General features: G+C 40.0%; 2 protein-coding genes across 6 annotated transcripts in view; both read left to right on the forward strand.

Moving 5' to 3' along the window:
• Positions 1-20795, forward strand: part of LOC115225160 (zinc finger protein OZF-like) — a 328337-nt gene that overhangs the window by 194934 nt on the left and 112608 nt on the right. The window lies entirely within an intron of this gene.
• The window catches only part of LOC115225463, a 35764-nt gene that overhangs the window by 802 nt on the left and 14167 nt on the right, over positions 1-20795 (forward strand). Inside the window, exons 2-5 of one of the 5 annotated variants that reach the window (XR_005004048.1) lie at positions 7093-7131; positions 9130-9378; positions 10560-10738; positions 14003-14021. Coding sequence is in view for 1 of the 5 variants with exons in the window: in XM_029796420.2 (XP_029652280.1) it covers positions 7093-7131; positions 9130-9378; positions 10560-10696 (425 nt within the window). In the remaining 4 variants the exon portion in view is untranslated. Of the gene's footprint in view, positions 1-7092; positions 7132-9129; positions 9379-10559; positions 10748-14002; positions 14022-18049; positions 18057-20795 lie in introns of those variants that run through there. The other 4 variants (XR_005004047.1, XR_005004049.1, XR_005004050.1 and 1 more) reach the window with 4 other exon arrangements.

Consider the following 20795-nt stretch of genomic DNA (forward strand, 5'->3'; position numbering starts at 1 on the left):
TATAAATTCTGTACTTGGAATGACCACTTTTAAATACTGTTGAATCTTACTCATAAGGTATTGGAATCTTACACTGTGTATAAACTTTATACTTGGAATAAACAATTTTAAATACTGCTGGATTTTTCTCACAAAGTATTGGAATCTTACATATCTACCATTCTGCATAAAAAATGGATGTACAAATTCAATACCCCTACATATCTCACATCTATTTTCTTTCCTCCACCTCACTCTCTATTTTGTATCCTATCTAAATTAACTATTAATTAAAAATCATCCCACATCATCTCCAATGAAGGGATATAATTAATAAATATCCTGGAAACAGGTGTAAGACCTTCTATCTATAAATGTTCTAATATCTACACAGCCTTGGTTTTTTATAACATTTCACAAAAAATTCTTATTTACACACACTGACAGATGACCAATGTTGAACCCCTTATTCGCAAAATCCCTGAACCTGGAACTTAACTATGGTCAGTCTATGGCACTTATTCAGCATTACCTGACGACTTTGGGTCTCAATGACACCATTACCTCTTAGATCCTATATATATATATATATATATATATATATGTATGTATATATGTATGTATGTATATTAGAAGTATTGGGGGTGATGTACAGATTTAATATATATGAAAGAAAAAAGATGTTCAGAATGCTGGATGGTTGTAAAAATATATATTCATATATATCAACGTGATCACCGTGACCGACCAGGCTATCAGATGTTGCTACACATCGCTGGTCACAATGCGTTTCGCATTGTTTTAGCCTTTAAATGACGCCACCCCGCTGGCTAAGCGAGCAGGCCAACAGAAGAAAGAGTGAGAGAAAGTTGCGGCGAAAGAGTACAGCAGGGATTGCCACCACCCCCTGCCGGAGCCTCGTGGAGCTTTAGGTGTTTTCGCTCAATAAACACTCACAATGCCTAGTCTAGGAATCGAAACCGTGATCCTATGACCGCGAGTCCGCTGCCCTAACCACTGGGCCATTGCACCTCCACATTTATTTATATATCACATATTATTACTTCATATTAACGCTTTCAACTACTCCTGTAGTTTCATCAGAAATGTCAGTTTTAAAAGTTTTGCCTGTTTTTATATTATTGGTAAATGAAGTGGGGAGAGAGAGAGTGTGTGTGTATATATAATGGGGAATAGAGGGAGGGAGAAGGTGAAAGAGAGAGAATATGGGTGTGTGTGTTTTAAAACTGTATTTTTCTCTTTTTTCTTTTTTTGGGTCTTTGTGCATTTTTTGGATGACCCTTGTAAGAAATGGAAAGAGAGAAGGAAAAAGAGGGTTTGTTTTTCAATAGTAGGTGTGTTGCTATGTACCTGGATCTTTCCTTCTCCCATGTTTCCGACGAAGAGCTCCACTTGAAACGTTAAACCCTCCTTCTTTCCTGAGCGTCCAATAATACTATATTTGTTCCATGTCCTCACGTTGTGTTTTTTTGTGCTTTCTTGTTTGGATTAACTTATAAACATATATATATATATCCACATACACTCACATATATATACACACATATGGAGGAACCTATTGTGTGTGTACATTTTCATAAACATTCATTCATACATGTACTGTGTGTTCTTGAAAATGAGAAAGAAAGAAAGGGAAAAAAATAAAAATATAAAATATAAAAATATAAAGAAAATGTGGCCATTCTTCACTTGGCACTCCCTTGGGTTTCTAAAAGAACAGGTGGTTGACCATTCAATGTTTGACATACATATATATACACCTAAACACATCAATATGTGTACATACATACATGCGCACACACATATTGAAACAGTGATCCGATCCGACTGCGAGTCTGTTGCCCGAACCACTTGGCCATTCCACCCCACACACACATTTTTTCTTTAGTGAAGGCGCATGGCTTAGTGAACAGGACAGTCAGCTCATGATCGTAAGGTTGTGAGTCCAATTCCTGGCGATGTGCTGTATCCTTGAGCAAGATACTTTATTTCACGTTGCTCCAGTCCACTAAGCTGGCAAAAATGAGTTGTACCAGCAATTCAAAGGGCCAGGCTTGTCACACTGAATCTCCCTGAGAATTATGTAAAGGGGTCCATGTGTCTGTGGAGTACTCAGCCACGTGCATGGAATCTAACAAGCAAAGCAGGCTGTTCTGTTGATCGGATCAGCTGGGACCCCCGTCGTCGTAACTGACAGAGTGCTCCTTTTTATACAGGTGCAGGAGTGGCTGTGTGGTAAGTAGCTTGTTTACCAACCACATGGTTCTGGGTTCAGTCCCACTGTGTGGGACCTTGGACAAGTGTCTTCTACTATAGCGTCGGGCCGACCAAAGCCTTGTGAGTGGATTTGGTAGACGGAAACTGAAAAGAAGCCCGTCGTATATATGTATATATATATATGCGTTTGTGTGTCTGTGTTTGTCACCCTAGCGTTGCTTGACAACTGATGCTGGTGTGTTTATGTCCCTGTTACCTAGCGGTTCGGCAAAAGAGACCGATAGAATAAGTACTGGGCTTACAAAAGAATAAGTCCCGGGGTCGAGTTGCTCGATTAAAGGCGGTGCTCCAGCATGGCCACAGTCAAATGACTTAAACAAATAAAAGAGTAAAAGAGTATACACATATATACACACACACATGCATATATACATACACACACACATATATATAGATATACCGATGCACATATACATATGCATACATGCGCGCACACACATATATACATATACAGACACGCACACAAATATACTCACACACGCACATACACATATACATATATATACACACGCATAATACACACATATCCATGCACACACATACACACAGCTAATGATGTAACATAAGTGCAATGTGTATAAAACTTGTTCAATCATATTCTCCCGGCAGCCATCTTCTCTATTAAACTGTTAAATTGACCTCTGCAAAGGTCGTTGCTGCTGCTACTGTTGTTGTTGTTGTTGTCTATTCTGCACTTGACACAGTTAGTCCTTAATGCTTGTTCTTAGGCTGCACAGATAACTGTGCTTATATCTCTATCTTCTGTTGCATTGTTAATTTAAATTTGGCTGTGGTGGATCGAATCTACTTCATGCTTGCCAAATCCACTACATATGTGTATATATATAATATATTACATGTGCATAAACATACATTCACAAATGAAAACTGAAACACATCCTCACTAATTATATACTATTTATTTATTAATTATTTCGTACTTTATTTAGTTCTAGGTAAATGTTTTATCATATCTTTAATCTTTTTCTCTATGGTATGATTTAAGTATATAATTGTTGAATTGCTACATGGTGGTTCTTCTCTAATTTATATACATGTAATATATATATATATATATATATATATATTATATATATATATATATATAATAGGGGCTGTACAGGCCCTATACAGAGAGGTCATTAGTAAGATTAGGATTGGCAATGTGTATAGTGAAGAATTCCGGGTAGAAGTAGGGTTCCAATAAGGATTAGCCCTCAGTCCCCTTTTATTCATCATAGTCCTCCAGGCAATAGCAGAGGAATTCAAGACAGGTTGCCCTTGGGAGCTCCTCTATGCTGATGACCTGGCCCTCATAGCAGAATTACTACCGTAACTAGAGAAGAAATTTCAGGTGTGGAAGCAAAGTTTAGAATCAAAAGGTGTTAGGGTCAATGTAGCAAAGACCAAAGTTCTAGTAAGTAGGAAGGCGAACTCATCACACACCCCCTTAGGTAGGTGGCCCTGCTCTATCTGTAGAAAAGATATAGGTAGAAACTCCATAAAATGTACCCAGTGTAATCTATGGACACATAAGAGGTGCAGCAACATCAAAGGAAAATTAACCGAGAAGATAGCTTTCATGTGCAGCAGATGTACAGGGGCATTGATACTCAGAAAACAGATTCCATTACACTCCAGGGGAAGAAACTAGAAGTAGTTGATAGCTTCCGCTACCTAGGTGGCCAAGTTAGTAGTGGAGGTGGGTGCTCAGAGAGAGTTATCGCTAGAATAAGAATAGCCTGGGCAAAGTTCAGAAAGCTTCTATCCCCACTGGTGACAAAGGGACTCTCGCTCTGAGTGAAAGGTAGATTGTACAATGCATGTGTGCGAACTGCCATTCTTCACGGCAGTGAAACATGGGCCATGACTGCTGAGAACATGCGTAGGCTCAAAAAAAATGAAACTAGCATGATCCGCTGGATGTGTAATTTCAGTGTGCACACACAACAGAGTGCAAGTGCCCTGAGAGAAATGCTGGATATAAGAAGCATTGGATGTGGCATGCAAAAGAGACGTTTGCGCTGGTATGGTTATGTACAACAGATGGATGAGGAGAGCTGTGTGAAGAAGTGCCACTCTCAAACAGTTGAAGGAATCCAGGGTAGAGGTAGACCCAGGAAGATATGGGATGAGGTGGTCAAGCATGACCTTCGAATGTTGGGCCTCACAGAGGCAATGACGAAAGACCAAGACCTCTGGAGATATGCTGTGACTGCAAAGACCCAGCAAATAAAGTGAGTTCACGGCTGTATCCCACACCAGTTGTACAGAACCAGCCCCAGCTCACTCAAAAGTACCTTGGATCGTAGGGCAACATGCTGTGCTTGAGAAGACCTACTGAGTCAAGTACATCAACATCAAAATGAAAATCAAATGGTAATTGTAGTCGTGATACCCATGCCAGTGGCACATAAAAAGCACCATCTGAACGTGGCTGATGACAGCACCGCCTTGACTGGATTCTGTGTCAGTGGCAAGTGAAAAGCACCAACCGATCGTGGCCATTACCAGCCTCCTCTGCTGGTGGCACGTAAAAAGCACCCACTACACTCATGGAGTGGTTGGCATTAGGAAGGGTATCTAGCTGTAGAAACACTGCCAGATCAGACTGGAGCCTGGTGCAGCCTCCTGGCTTCCCAGACCCTAGTCGAGCCGTCCAACCCATGCCAGCATGGATAACGGATGTTAAACGATGACGATGATGATGATGTCACACTGACATGGCTTCTCTCCTGAAGGAATGCATTGACATACAGTTAAGTTAGGTCTACGAGAGAATGATTTACCACAAATATAACCGTGACATAGCTTCTCTCTGGTATGAACATATTCATGTATAATTAAAACACCATTTACAGAAAATAAATTACAACAGATATTGTAATGTTATGGCTTCTCTCTTGTTTGAAGCCATTAGTCAAGTGACTATTTTAACAGAATTATTTACCACAGATATGAACATGATACAGCTTCTCTCTGGTATGAACATACATTGATTTCAGGGATTACTTGTAACAAAACTGTAGAATAATGAAGGTAGTCTGTGTCGTAAGAAGCCTTCTTCCCAACCACATGGTTCTGGGTTCCATCTCACTGCATGTCACCTTAGGTGTGTGTCTTTCACTATAGTCTTGGTTTCATGAAAGCCTTGTGAGTGGATTTGGTAGATGATACACATTCGATGTAGTGGATGTAAAATTAGACACTACAAATATTTGCATATTTGTTCCCAATATATCAGGGGAGAACCAGATGCAAAATATGTTAGTTGTTATGGTGAATGTCAAAAGAAACACATTTCACTCTTCTTATTTCTTTATTGTCCACAAGGGGCTAAACATAGAGGGGACAAAGAAAGACAGACAAAGGGATTAAGTCGATTACATCAACCCCAGTGCATAACTGGTACTTAATTTATCGACCCCGAAAGGATGAAAGGCAAAGTCGACCTCGGCTGAATTTGAACTCAGAACATAACAGCAGATGAAATACCGCTAAGCATTTCGTGCTAACGTTTCTGCCAGCTCGCCGCCTTAGTCATTTCACTCTTCTGAACATTATTTAATGTCTGTTTTGTTTGCGGTCACTTGTTGGACAGCTTGACATGAGCCATGTGTGCTTTAATTGTCTGTTTCGGGATGGTTTCTGGTACAGGAAGCACTTCCTAATGCCAACCAATTTACAGAGTGCATTCGGTCCCTTTACAAGGCATCAGCACCAGTGCATTGTGTGTGTCACCATCACCGATGCATTTTCGGTGACACCAACATCTGCGATTTTTACATGGGACCATCACCAGTGCTTTTACCTGTGCTCTTTATGTGACAACACCACCGACAGGGTCAACAAGTACCCTGCAAGACTAAAACACCCACAACAGGAAGTGGCCCGGAGGTATTACAGAACAAGTGTGACTTTGTGCCAGTTGAGATCTTCAAGGTATAGAGGAGTCGCTACGTTCTGAGTTCAAATTCTGCCGAGGTCGACTTTGCCTTTCATCCTTTCAGGATCGATAAATTAAGTACCAGTTAGACACTGGGGTCAATATAATCGACTTAATCCCTTTGTCTGTCCTTGTTTGTCCTCTCTGTGTTTAGCCCCTTGTGGGCAGTAAAGAAATTGGTATTTCGTCACCCGCTACATTCTGAGTTCAAATTCCGCCAAGGTCGACTTTGCCTTTCATCCTTTCGGGGTCAATTAGATAAGTACCAGTTACGCACTGGGGTCGATATAATCGACTTAATCCGTTTGTCTGTCCTTGTTTGTCCTCTCTATGTTTAGCCCCTTGTGGGTAGTAAAGAAATAGGTATTTCATCTGTCTCTGTCACGCACAGACAGAAAAAGTCGAGCTTTTAACAAATTTCCATAGGAAGTGGTTATCCGAAGTTTTAGACATTTTTTCTTCAGGGAACAAGACTAAAATAATGAGAAATACGGAAGAATATAAGTTAGAAAGAAAACTGATTGTTTTTATTTAATTTCACTCCTGTCAACTTCTTCCTGTACAAGAACTCTCTCCGAAAAGTTGGATTTTTCCACTCACCATGGTAATTTCGCCATACACTCTCCATTCATTACAAGTAGACAAGAGACGTCTTTCCAATGCAGACCATCACCAATGTCTTTGAATTCTGTGAAGGCATTCAATCACATGTTCAATGCATTCACTCAAACTGCCACTGTAGATAATGTGTAATTCTATTTACAAATGATAATTATTATTATTTAATTATTGTAACATAAATTGCAATCAATCTTGTTGATTAAATATAAAATCTGAAAATCTAAAATTTTTGTTTTCTTCTTTTTCAGGTTTGGCAAGAACAGAAAGTTATAATATTTCTCAAAGTGGTAAATGGATCAACAAACCTTTTTCTCCTTTTAAACTAGAAACTGTTTTTTTTTAGCCACTTTTTTTAAAAAAACTTTTTCCAATCAGCTCAATTTCATTTAACATCACAAAAAATATTACAGGTATGGAAAAGTGGACGTTAGAATGTTGTTGATGATTGATGAATGATGCTGATGATTGCTTATTGATGCTGATGATTGATGATTAATGATGATTGATGGTGATTGAGTTGTATAATTATTAAGGATCCGACAGGCTGCAGGACTTTGACAAGATCCAATGACTGAGGAGAGGGAGAGATAACTGAAGGGAGAGAAAGGCTGTAACCAGTGAAGACAGTGCAGGAAGGGAAGAGGACATAATGGAAATAAGGGATGGGGTTGTTCTGGCAGGGTGGGGGAAATAAACGGTAATGGAAAGAAAATGGCAAGGAGTAATATGTGACGATTCTGGTTCCAAATGAATACAACCCCTGAGTAGTGCCATAGACAGATGAGTGATGGAGAACTGGATGTTAAGGGAAAAAGATGTGGGGAAAGCTTGAGGAGGAAGAAGAATGGCTTACAAGCATAAACAGAATGCATTTTGGACATCATCTTTTACTGGGATGGACGAGTCTTCTCAATCATTGTGCTTTGTCAATCATCTCAGTCTTTTGTCATCTTTTCAAGTCCAGCATCTTGAGTTCAGCCTTCACCACTTTACCCCATGTCTTCCTGGGTCTCCCTCTTCAACAAGTTCCATCCACTTAAAGCACTTCTTTAAACAGCTGCCCTCATCCTTATGCATCACATCACCAAACCATTGCAGTCTTCTTTTCTGTAGCCTTCATCTGTTTCCTCTTTTGCCTAATTTTTCTCTTGATACTTTCTTTTGTATGTACACTTTAGGAAGCACATGGCCTAGTGGTTAGAGCAGCAGACACGTGGTCGAGGGATCGCGGGTTCGAATCTCAGATCGGGCGATGTGTGTTTTTATGAGTGAAATACCTAAGCTCCACGTGGCTCCGGCAGAAGGTAATGGCGAAACTTCTGCTGATTCTTTCGCCACAACTTTCTCTCACTCTTTCCTCCTGCATCTTGCAGCTCACCTGTGATGGACCAGTGTCCCATCCAGGTGGGGAACCTATATGCCAAGAAACCGGGAAACTGGCCCTTATGAGCCAGGCAAGGCTCGAGAAGGAACAAACAAGTATGTACGCTGGCATTGCACATCCAAAGGAACATACTAGCTTTATTCCTCTCTATTCTTTACACGTCCTCTGCATTTAGGGCCCATCTCTCACTATCATGTAGCTTTGCTGTTCATACATGAACATCATACAATGTGCCTTTCACTCTGAGAGAACTTAAGTTGCCCAAGCTGTTTGCTTCTTCAGAGACGACCGTATCATGTCAAAAGCTTTCTGCAGGTCAACGAATACCAATTGCAATGGTTTACTTTGAGCTAAATACATCTCTTGCAGTTGTTTTACTCAGTAGATGGCAGCAGTAGTCCTTCTTCCTGGCAGAAAATCAAACTGTATCTCATCTAGTCTAATTCAGTTTCTAATTAATTATAACTTTCTTGACCTGGTCAATCAATTTTTAGGCCTCTCCTTTATGCTTGTAACATCTGACTACAACTTGATTTCCTTCTCAAGTGATGCCAGGCTCATAAGGGCCAGTTTTCTGGTTTCAGTGGCATAGAAATTTCTGTACAACTTGATTAACTTTATGGGTGACAAGGGTGTATCTTACTCTGCACAATCTTAGTAAACAAAAGGTTCGTTTATATGGGGTCGTTTGTTTCCAGTTTACTAGGTAAAACATGACTTGACTCTTTGCTATTCAATAGATTGGGATATTAGGACAGGAAGAGCATCCAATTGTACACAAGGAAAATGCTGCTCCCAAGTAGGGAAAAGCAGGTGTTAAAATGGCAATGATGAAAAAAAAACCCTGAAATTTTTCATATGGGCAACCAATCACTAATGTTGATTTATCTTTTTACTTTAGAACCAGTTGCATTAGGAGACAATGTCACACTTCATACTGAAGTAGCCGAGATGACAGGAATTGTTTTCTGGAAAAACGACAATGGTAGATATGAATGTAACCCGACTTGTTATAATTACGGTAACTATGAAGTTACACAAGATGGTAGCAAATCTACTCTTTTGATCCGAATGGTATCAAAACAAGATTTCACTTGGCGTTTTTGTGACTTGTATCTCTGCTCTGCAAAATATACCTTAGTGACAAAAGGTAAGGAAACTACTTTTGCTAATAATAATAATAATAATAATAATAATGATAATGATGATGATGATGATGATGATGATTCTTTCTAATTATGGCACAAGGTCAGGAATGTCATGTGGAAGTGGTTCTTTGTTTATATTTAGTCGGTCCTTTATTTCATCAACCCCAAAGGGATGAAAGGCAAAGCTGACCTTAGCAGTATTTGAACTCAGGACAGAAAGAGTCAGAAGAAATTCCACTGAACACTTTTTTCTGGTGCAACAACAACAACAACAACAACAACCTCAGTACAAATATTTTTATAATACTTCAGCAAATTCAAAGTTTGTATCACATAGCATTGCTGTTCATATACAGGCATCATACAATGTGACTTTCACTCTGAGAGAACACAACCCATCGCCTGGTACAGGAATCGAAACCACAATCTTACGATCATGAGTCCAACACCCTAACTATTAAGCCACGTGCTTCCACCTAATGCTATATAACCCTTCTAAATAATCGACTCATCTGTTGACCTTACATTTTTGTGTTAGAAAGAAGAAATTTAATCCCCTTTGCTAATGCAACATAACCTTTCTAATTGATGGATTAATCTGAAGGGGAACATCTAATCATTTAGACATAATAATCTGGGATATTGGTGTGTGTTGATCCGTTTCTTACCATATTTCTGCTGAAATGCATTGCCTTTGTTTCAATAAATTTTGGAAATGATAAAGAATTTAACCTTATCATTACTAAACTATTGTTTGGAACATAAGGAAGGTTTTCTTTAGATCTCTTCAAAACTGAGGATTTGTACAATAGAAACAAAAGCAATTTTAAGCAGGATGGTATGAAAAGGGTTAAACCTGGCTGATATTACGATTTTTAAAAAGTTAAAAACAGAAAGTATATGACGTATATTTGCCATTTAAATATGGCTAACCCCTAAGGGTGGATGCTACTGTAGTTTGTAGCCCCAGGAGGACACCTCCTCCAACTGGCTATAGACACACTGGCTACAGCCGGAGGAGGTGTCCTCCTGGGGCTACAAACTACAGTAGCATCCACCCTTAGGGGTTTGCCATATTTAAATGGCAAATATACGTCACAATGTGTTGTAGCTACTGTTTATAACTCGCTCTGAGATTTATTATTGCTTAAAAAGTATATGTTTTACTGTTCATCTTTTGCAGGTGAAAAAACAGAAACAACGACAACAAAAGATGCTGAAACTAATGGATCAGAAGACAGCTTACCAACCTATGCCTATGTCTTAATTTTCATATCTGTATTTGTAGCCATCGTTATCATTAAGAAAGGCCAGGAATGATATTGGCCAACCTTATTACTGACTTTCACTGATCTGGGTAGAATAGTGGATGTTAGAATGTTGTTGTTGATGATGAAAACGATGATATGCGATTGATGATGATTGAGGATAATAATGATTGATGGTGATGTCTGATGATTGATGATGATGATGATGATGATGCGATTGATGATGACTTCAACTGAAAAACTGTACTTTTTTTTCAATCAGTTTTGAAAATGGTGAAGAATTTCGTAAGTTAGCTTTGCCATTATCAATCTGGTGTTTGGAACATAAATTAACATATATTAAACATAAATTAACATAAAATTTTGAATGAAAGGTTTTAATTTTGATCACTTTAACCCTTTTGTTACCATAAACTTGTCTTTTACAGGTGCCGGTGGCACGTAAAAAGCACACAGCATATTCTGTAGAGTGGTTGGTGCTAGGAAAAGGCGGCGAGCTGGCAGAATTGGTAGCATGCCGGATGAAATGCTTAGCAGTATTTCGTCTGCCTCTATGTTCTGAGTTCAAATTCCACCGAGGTCAACTTTGCTTTTCATCCTTTTGGGGTCGATGAAATAAGTACCAGTTATGCACTGGGGTTGATGTAATTGACTATCCTCCTACCCCAAATTTCAGGCCTTGTGCCTATAGTTAGTTAGTTAGTTAATTTGGCTCAAAAGCAAATAGCAAGGCCATGTAGGGGGACATGGAGTTAAATACAGGGTGGTGTTCATGTAAAGAGTTCAGGCCACTTGAGGCAAAGGGAGGCTTTGAACAAAGCGGTAGTCGGCATCTTCACCATCTTGTCTGGCAGCTTGTTCCACGGATCCGCAACCCGGACGGTGAAAGCTCCTCTCCTTTGATTGAGATGAAATCGTCGCAGGTAGAGCTTTTCGGAATGACCCCGCAGCCGACGCTCTGGAGCAGGAGTGAAGAACAGCTCTTTCGAGAGGTTACACTTTCCGCTTATGATGTTGTGGGCGAGAATGAGATCACCACGGCGGTGGCGTTTTTCAAGAGAATAAAGGTCGAGCGTCCTCAGCCTTTCTTCATAAGACAAATTTTTGAGACCATGAACCATGCGGGTAGCCAGCTTCTGGACTCTTTCGAGATGCTGTATGTCTTTGAGGAGATAAGGAGAAGAGGCTTGAATCCCGTACTCCAATATGGGTCTCACCAGTGTGACATAAAGTGGTAGGAATATGGCTGCTGTGAGCATTCCGAATGACCGTCGAATCAAGAACAGAATTCCGCGTGCTTTGTTGGCAGCATGGACGCACTGGGCTGAAGGCGAAAAGGAGGAATCCACCAAGATACCCAGGTCCTTTACCTCTCCAGCAGCAGACGACCCGGCTCGAAATCAAGTTGAGTTGCAGGAGGAGAGCCAACAGGCAGATGACAGCACTTTGACACGTTCAGACACAGGTCCCATTCGTTAGACCACTTCCAAATTTGGTGGAGGCATCGACGAAGATCCTCTATATCACCGCGAGGAGCGACCAGTTTGATATCGTCGGCAAATAGAAGGGTGTGTTGCGTGAGGTCGTCGGGCAAGTCATTTATGAAGACTAAGAACAATAAGGGCCCAAGCACTGAACCTTGAGGCACGCCACTGCTTGCACTGGAGACGTCGGACCGTGAACCATTAACTTGGATTTGGAAGGAGCGATCTGAGAGGAAGGCACCAACCCATCGTACAATATCCGGATGGAAACTATATGCTTGAAGCTTGACAAGTAATAGGCGGTGGTTTACCGAGTCAAAAGCTTTGGCAAAGTCCAATAAAACGATGTCAACAGCATCACTATCATCGAGGATGCGCATCACCAATTCTTCCATTACCAGTAAGTTGGTCAAGCATGATCTCTTTGGCACGAAGCCGTGTTGGGAATCAGAGATAGAGCTGTGTTTTGGAGGTGGAGCATCATACTTTTCTGAAGGATGGTTTCGAACATCTTGCTGATTATTGATGTAAGGGAAACCGGTCGGTAGTTAAGCGGGTCTTCGCGGCTCCCTTTCTTGAAAATTGGGCAGATTATCGCTGTTTTCCAGTCCGCAGGTATAACACCCGTCGCCAATGACATATTGAATAGACATGTTAAGGGCTCGCAGATGACCGGAGCCAATGCTTTGATAACCCGTGGGTGTATGCCGTCAGGGCCGTGACCCTTGTTGACATCGAGGCCTTGAATAACATGTTTGACTTCGTCCCGCGTGATGACCAATCGAAGCATTGGAGGTACCAATCTATCAAATGGAGGGGGTTCATGACCATCATCTTGTTTGAAAATAGTTGAAAAAGCCTCGGCAAATAATTGACTCTGTTGATAAGGGTCCCCAATCGATACACCTGTTGAGTCTACCAACGTTGCAATCTGGTTGTTCAAGCGGGAATTCCGTTGGACATGGGCAAAGAAGGTTTTTGGATTGCTACTGGCATTTGCCGCGATTTTGTATTCATAACTGAAGCGTTCTTCCTTTTCAATTTTCACGGCTCGGTCTCATTGAGTTTTGTACACCTCAAAAGCTGCAGTCGAATCCAGATTTTTGAATTCAGCCCAAGCAATATCTCTGAGTCGACGTTCTCGTTTATAGTAGAAAGGTTGGTGCTAGGAAGGACATCCGGTTGTAGAAACCATGTGACAACAGGCAATTGGAGTCGGGACAGTTGCCCGGATGACCAGATCCTGTCAAACCGTCCAATCCATGCCAGCATGGAAAACGAACTTTGAGCGATGATAATGCTGATGATAATGATGGTGATGATGATGATGATGCTGATAATGATGACGATGACGATGACCTCTGTTGAAGTACACTGCCTTTATTTCAAATGACCTTGTAAAAACCAACCAGTATCAGTTGTCAAGTGATGGTAGGGACAAACACATAGACATGTATATTTAAACCTGGGGCTTCGACACAGTTTCCGTCTTCCAAAACCACTCACAAGCCATATAAACAAGTAGTCAGTTTGATTCTTGCTGTTCCTCATGCATAGAATGATGTGTTTCATATCTTAGCAGAAAGATCACCCTCCAGAAGGCGGCAAGCTGGCAGAATCGGTAGCACGCCGGGCGAAATGCTTAGCGGTATTTCATCTGCCGTTATGTTCTGAGTTCAAATTCTGCCGAGGTTGACCTTGCCTTTCATCCTTTTGGGGTTGATAAAAATTAAGTACCAGTTATGCACTGGGGTCGATATAATCGACTTAACCCCTTTGCCTGTCCTTGTTTGTCCCTTCTGTGTTTAGCCCCTTGTGGGCAGTAAAGAAATAAGAAAGATCACCCTCTACGCAGATTCCTACTTATTGCTAATTTTTATTTACACATTTCATGTTACCTTCTATCTCTTGCTTGCCCCAGCACCACTGTGGCCATGCTGGAGCATAGCCTTGAGGAATTTTTTGTCAAACAAATCAACCCCAGTTGGGATGAGGTACTGAAGGTTGATCTCACAACGCTGAGGTTTCGGAAGGAGATAATATATATTTCTTTACTACCCACAAGGGGCTAAACACAGAGAGGACAAACAAGGACAGACAAAGGGATTAAGTCGATTATATCGACCCCAGTGCATAACTGGTACTTATTTAATCGACCCCGAAAGGATGAAAGGCAATGTCGACCTTGGCGGAATTTGAACTCAGAACAAATGAATATACCACTAATCATTTTGCCCAGTGTGCTAATGATTCTGCCAGCTCGCCACCTTCCTGAAGGAGATAATAAAAGACTGAAATATGTGGTACATTGCTGTAGTCAAGATGACCTGCCCACCACCACAGAATTAATATCTTAAAACCTTGGTACCACATAAAAAAACCATTGGTGTTGGTACCGGGTAAAAATCACTGGTGCTGGTACTACGTAAAAAGCACCCAGTACACTGTAAAGTGGTTGGCATTAGGAAGGGCATCCAGAAGGTTAAGATGCATGTATGTGTATGTGTGTATATGTATACACACACACACATACACACATATATATGTGTGTGTGTATGTGTGTAGATGTGGTATGTGTATGTGTGTACACCGTACAACCTGTGAGAACTGACACCTATGTTGGCATGTTTACGTCTCCATAACTTAGCGGTTCGGCAAAAGAATAAGTCCTGGGTCGATTTGTTCGAATAAAGGCGATGCTACAGCATGGCCGCAATTAAAGGACTGAAACAAATAAAAGAATATACATACATACATACATACATACATACATACATACATACATACATACATACATACATACATACATACATACATACATACATACATACATACATACATACATACATACATACACACATACATACATACATACACATAAACACACACATGCATACATACATATATATAAACATAGATACACACATACATACATACATACATACGCACACACACACACACATACATATACACACACACACATACATACATATATATATATTTAGCAGAAGAGGGAGTGGTGTTTCCAAGCAGGAAAAGAAATATATAGGAAAATGTGTTGCTGAAAATGCACTTAAATTTCGAGACCTCTACCATAACAAATGCTTGTGTGTGTTACCAAGAAATTTATAGAGAGTGAGAAGAAAAAAAGACTTCTAAGCAAACAATTGTAGACTTGTGTTTTAAAAAGAAATCTACAAGTCTGTCTACGAGTGCTTGTGAATCGGTGATCACATTTTCAAGTGATGGTGTGCGTGAGTCTAATGCGAGTGACAGTGATTCAGAAAACAATTCTAATAATAATAATTCTTATTATAAATGATCTCAACATTCTTTTTACTTTACATAAAATATTCTTTACATTCTGCTGTTGTTTTATTGTCATTTATTTACAAGTATTATAAATTTTATTGATAAAATATTTTTCTGGGAACAACTTATAACATTGCTAATATGGGAAATTATGGCACCATTTTGCGAGTTCTCGCTTTACGAGCGATCTCTGAGAACAAATTAACTTGTATATTGAGGCATTACTGTATATACCTCCCTACATTCATACATACATCTCCAAGGGATCTGAGTTTAAGTCCCATGGCTGGTTGTTGACAAATTTTTAAATGGCGGTGCCCCTGCATGGCCACAGCTCATGAGCTGGAATTAGATGCAATGAAATGAAGAAAAATATATATATATAAATATGTATATATATATATATATGCGTGTGTATGTGTGAGTGTATATATATATATATACATATATACATAAATATATATACACATATATATATATAAATATATATACATATATATACACACACGCACATATATATATACATATATATGCACACACACACAAATATTTATATATATATATGTAGAAAATTTTAGAATAAAAAAAAAAACTCTGCCTATCTTAATTTTGAAAAATAAATTTTAAAAAAACTCCCATTATTTATGGAATGACACAGAATATGTGTCTATCCTTCACTCACCGATTTACGTGTCTTTCTGACTGTTTGTCTGTCTGTCTCTCTCCATCTCCATCTCTCACCCTCTGCACTATAACGCTGACATATCGTTTGGTGTTAAGGGAGACTACTCACAAATATATTGTACGTGAGTTATGTCCCTTGCACAATGCCTTGAAACCGCTTGACTGCCATTTCTCTGAAGTTAACCTGTTAAGGTAGACTACTCTCAAGTATAGGTGGTTTATACTTAGCCCTTTGTGGGTAGTAAAGAAATAGGTTTATATTTGAGAGTTCTCTCCCTTGACACCATTTATCTGCAAAATAGATTTTATCGTCCGACGGTTACTGGTTTCAATTCTTGGACAACCGCCATGCTGGAGCACCACATCAACGTGTTTACTCACACTCATCTACGGCTGGGCTTATCTCTCTTCAGGCTGCTACTCATTCCTTCCTTCTCCTTTTGTCGAATTGCTAAGTTACGATGACGTAAACAGCCAAAACCGAAAATGTAGCGGTGACTAGGGACAAACACAAGTCACAGATAGGGAAATATATGCGTGTGCATGTGTGTGTGTGACTCAAGAAGCCATCATCGTTGTCATCATTTTAACATCCAGTTTTTGATATTCTAAGGCTGGATGCCCTTCCTGTTGCCAATCCTCATCTGTTTCCAAGTAAAATGATATTCCACCAAGTGCAAACATGTTTACACAGAATATTGAAAAGAAAAGACATCACTTCTCGTTTACAAGCATCAAACATCTGAACATGGCCGCCCTGACTGGCCTCCGTGCCGGTGGCATGTAAAAAGCACCATCCGACCGTGGCCAGCTTCGTCTGGCACCTGTGCTGGTGGCACGTAAAAAGCACCCACTACACTCATGGAGTGGTTGGCATTAGGAAGGGCATCCAGCTGTAGAAACACTGCCAGATCAGACTGGGCCTGGCGCAGCCTCCTGGCTACTCAGACCCCAGTTGAACCGTCCAACCCATGCCAGCATGGAAAGCGGACGTTAAACGATGATGATGATGATGATGAAACAATGTCCAGAAGACAAAAGCACACACACACAGATACCTATGTATATTTATTTAAGTATATATATGTATGGGCTGATGCCATGTAAAAAGCACCCACTCCACTCTGTGAAGTGGTTTGCATTAGGAAGGGCGCTCAGCTGTAGAAACCCTACCAAAGCAGATAGTCATGCTTGATGCAGTCCTCCATCTTACCAGCTCCTCTCAAACTGACCCCAACACATGCTAGCATACTCTTTTACTTGTTTCAGTCATTTGACTGCGGCCATGCTGGAGCACCGCCTTTAATCTAGCAACTCGACCCCGGGACTTATTCTTTTGTAAGCCCAGAACTTATTCTATCGGTCTCTTTTGCCGAACCGCTAGGTAACGGGGACATAAACACACCAGCACCGGTTGTCAAGCAATGCTAAGGGGACAAACACAGACAAACAAACATATACACATACACATATATATACATATATACGACGGGCTTCTTTCAGTGTCCGTCTACCAAATCCACTCACAAGGCTTTGGTCGGCCAGAGGCTATAATAGAAGACACTTGCCCAAGGTGCCATGCAGTAGGACTGAACTCGGAACCATGTGGTTTGTAAACAAGCTACTTACCACACAGCCACAACATTAAATGATGATGATGATGATGATATAGGCAAAACTGTTAACGGGAACCCCTGCTGGGTTGGATTCAGGATCACATACTGATATCTAGGTATCCTAAAGCACTTGAAGTTGTTTTCTTCTACAGCGAGCTTTGTGTGTGTGTACCAAGCCATTTAAACTAATTTCTATATATATATCTGTTACACATTCATATCTATGTGTATACGTAAGCATACGTGTGTAGAATACATCCCCACTTTTGGCACTATTTCATTAGTAAACAGTACGAACTGTGTCTAAAGTATATAAGTATTACTACACTGAATGTCGGGCAGTTCGTGTAACATGTAAAGCAAATAAACACGTAAAACAATAACAATGCCTTCAATTGAGTTGTCTATCACCCATCAGAACGAAACGACACATGATATGCTGGCAGCGGTAAATAATTAATCGGAAACTGTGCCTTTACAACAAAACAGAAACACAACGAACCAGAAATTTAACAAACAAAACAATATCATTCCAACATACTCTGGACATCGAAATCTATTTTTCTCTTTCTGTGGATTTTCGTAGTTTTATTATGAATCCCACAGATAAAACGTACCTAAAACTAAAGGTGGCCTTGTTTGTTATGCTACAGGTCTTAGGATAAAGCCATGTAATGACTGCTGTTTCCAGCATACAAAACGACCAGCAGATGAGCTAATTTTAAATTAAGTTTTTCCCACAAATTCCGATATAATCATAATCTACACAATCGGAAAAGTATTATCATCGTAATCTATATCATCTGAAATGTAATCATAGAAAATTTCATTAAAAAATACCAAATCTCTACAAGGTTACGAGGAAACAGAGTTGGTGGGGCCCCTTTATGTACTTATACTCGAACCGATTTGTAGTTACTCTATCACAATTAATTAGGCAACTTTTCTCTCATTATGCAGTAATTACATTCAAAGAACGTCTAATAATTCTGAATTAGCGTTAATCCATCGAATCTATCATCTATTTACTTTATATCACATGTAACACTGAATCCCGGGGTATTTTTTAAAATAACTCATCGAAGACAAGCAAACACTTTCTACCAATGTTGTTCTACATGGTTAGTGCAACTTGGAAGGCTTTACATAATTGGAATATATACAGGCAGAATCGTTAGCGTGCCGGACAAAATGCTCAACAGCATTTCGTTGGGATTTACTCCCAAAGTCCAAATCTCACCGGAGTCGACATTGCCTTTCATCGTTTCCAGGTAAAGAAAATACGAAGGAGTAGAGCTCTGCGGTTTATCTCATTCACTCACACCCTCCCGCCAAATTTCAGGCCCCCTGCCTAAAGTATTAAAGATTATTATCATCATCATTATCTTTTTAGGCACCCCGAAAGCAATGAAAAGCAGTCGACTTTGGAGTCCAGTGTCCAGTGTTCGAATACGGCCGAGGTCGACTTTGCCGTTCATTCCTTTCGGGCAATACTGGGTTCCGTTCTTTCCACTTCCCGCTTGCATCACAAAAATTGCTGGCCCTCAGCCAAAATTTAAAACCCTCATCATCATTACTATTATTAATATAACCTTAAAGTAAATCTTTGTCAACTTACCAGTTAATTAGTGCCTCATAAACAACAGGATAATTTCACCGCTTTACTCTAATTATACAAATTAATTTCCTATATATCACACGTAACAATTGATAATAGGTTTTCCTAAACAACAGATCAACATTTCAGTTAGGAAATTATTAAGTAAGACGAGCAAATATATTTTCTTAATTGTTGTCAGGTTCCCGCTTCGAAAAATAATTACTGTAACATCGAGAGAAGTTCACAGAATTCTATTATTCACATTATTATTAGTAGTAGTAGTAGTATTATCACCTTTACAGCCTTAAAGGAAATCTTCATCAACTTACCGTATTCACAATTAAGCAACGAGTCAGTGAATCAGTAATTAAGCACCTTAATTAATAATTTACTTGGACCATGGTTGGAGTGTAGTAGAAGTTATTTCCCTTGGCATTTTTATGTTTCTCTAATTTTCCAATAGATGGTGCTGCTGACTGGTTGGCTGCGTTCCAGGGCTTTTCTTTGTCCTATTTTGTCAAAAACTTTGCCTTCAAGTTTCCTCAAGTTTTCACGACATTGTCCTAACAAAGTGTACTCTCTCTCTCTTTACTCTTTTACTTGTTTCAGGCATTTGACTGCGGCCATGCTGGAGCACCGTCTTTAATCGAGCAACTCGACCCCTGGACTTATTCTTTTGTAAGCCCAGTACTTATTCTATCAGTCTCTTTTTGTCAAACCGCTAGCTGACGGGGACATAAACACACCAGCATCGTTTGTCAAGCAATGCTAGGGGAACAAACACACACATATATACATATAGATATATACCACAGGCTTCTTTCAGTTTTCGTCTACCAAATCCACTCACAAGACTTTGGTCGGCCCGAGGCTATAGTAGAAGACACTTGCTCAAGGAGCCATGCAGTGGGACTGAACCCGGTTGGTAAACAAGCTACTTACCACACAGCCACTCCTGTGCCTGTACATTCTATGAGAAACACTGAGACTAAGCAAAGGATAATTGGTGTAATCTGTTGGGTTCAATTTCGTTGGCATATCTATCTGTGGATTTATATAGCTATGGTGTGACCTCACCTGGAATTTGCATCACCGGTCTGGAACCCCTATCTTGCCCAGGATATTAATCGTCTGGAAACCGTTCAGCGACGTGCAACCAAGAGAATACCCTCCATCAGGCATTTGCCATTTTCTGAACGCCTTACTTCTTCCCTGGGCATGGACACATTGAAACTCCGACGTCTGGCAGCTGACTTGGCAGACACCCATAAAGTTATCAACCATCTTACAAACAATAACTCAGAGCACCTTTTCAAACTCCACCTGTCTAACACTCTTTGACTTGTTTACAAAGTCAGAAAACAGCACAGCTCCCATGACTTTAGGAAACACTTTTTCATGCTAAGAGTTGCTGAAGCATGGAACAAACTGCCGGCATCAGTTGTTACTTGTCGG

Source organism: Octopus sinensis, linkage group LG27 (genome assembly GCF_006345805.1).
Source record: "Octopus sinensis linkage group LG27, ASM634580v1, whole genome shotgun sequence".
In the NCBI taxonomy this organism is placed as follows: Eukaryota; Metazoa; Mollusca; class Cephalopoda; order Octopoda; family Octopodidae; genus Octopus; species Octopus sinensis.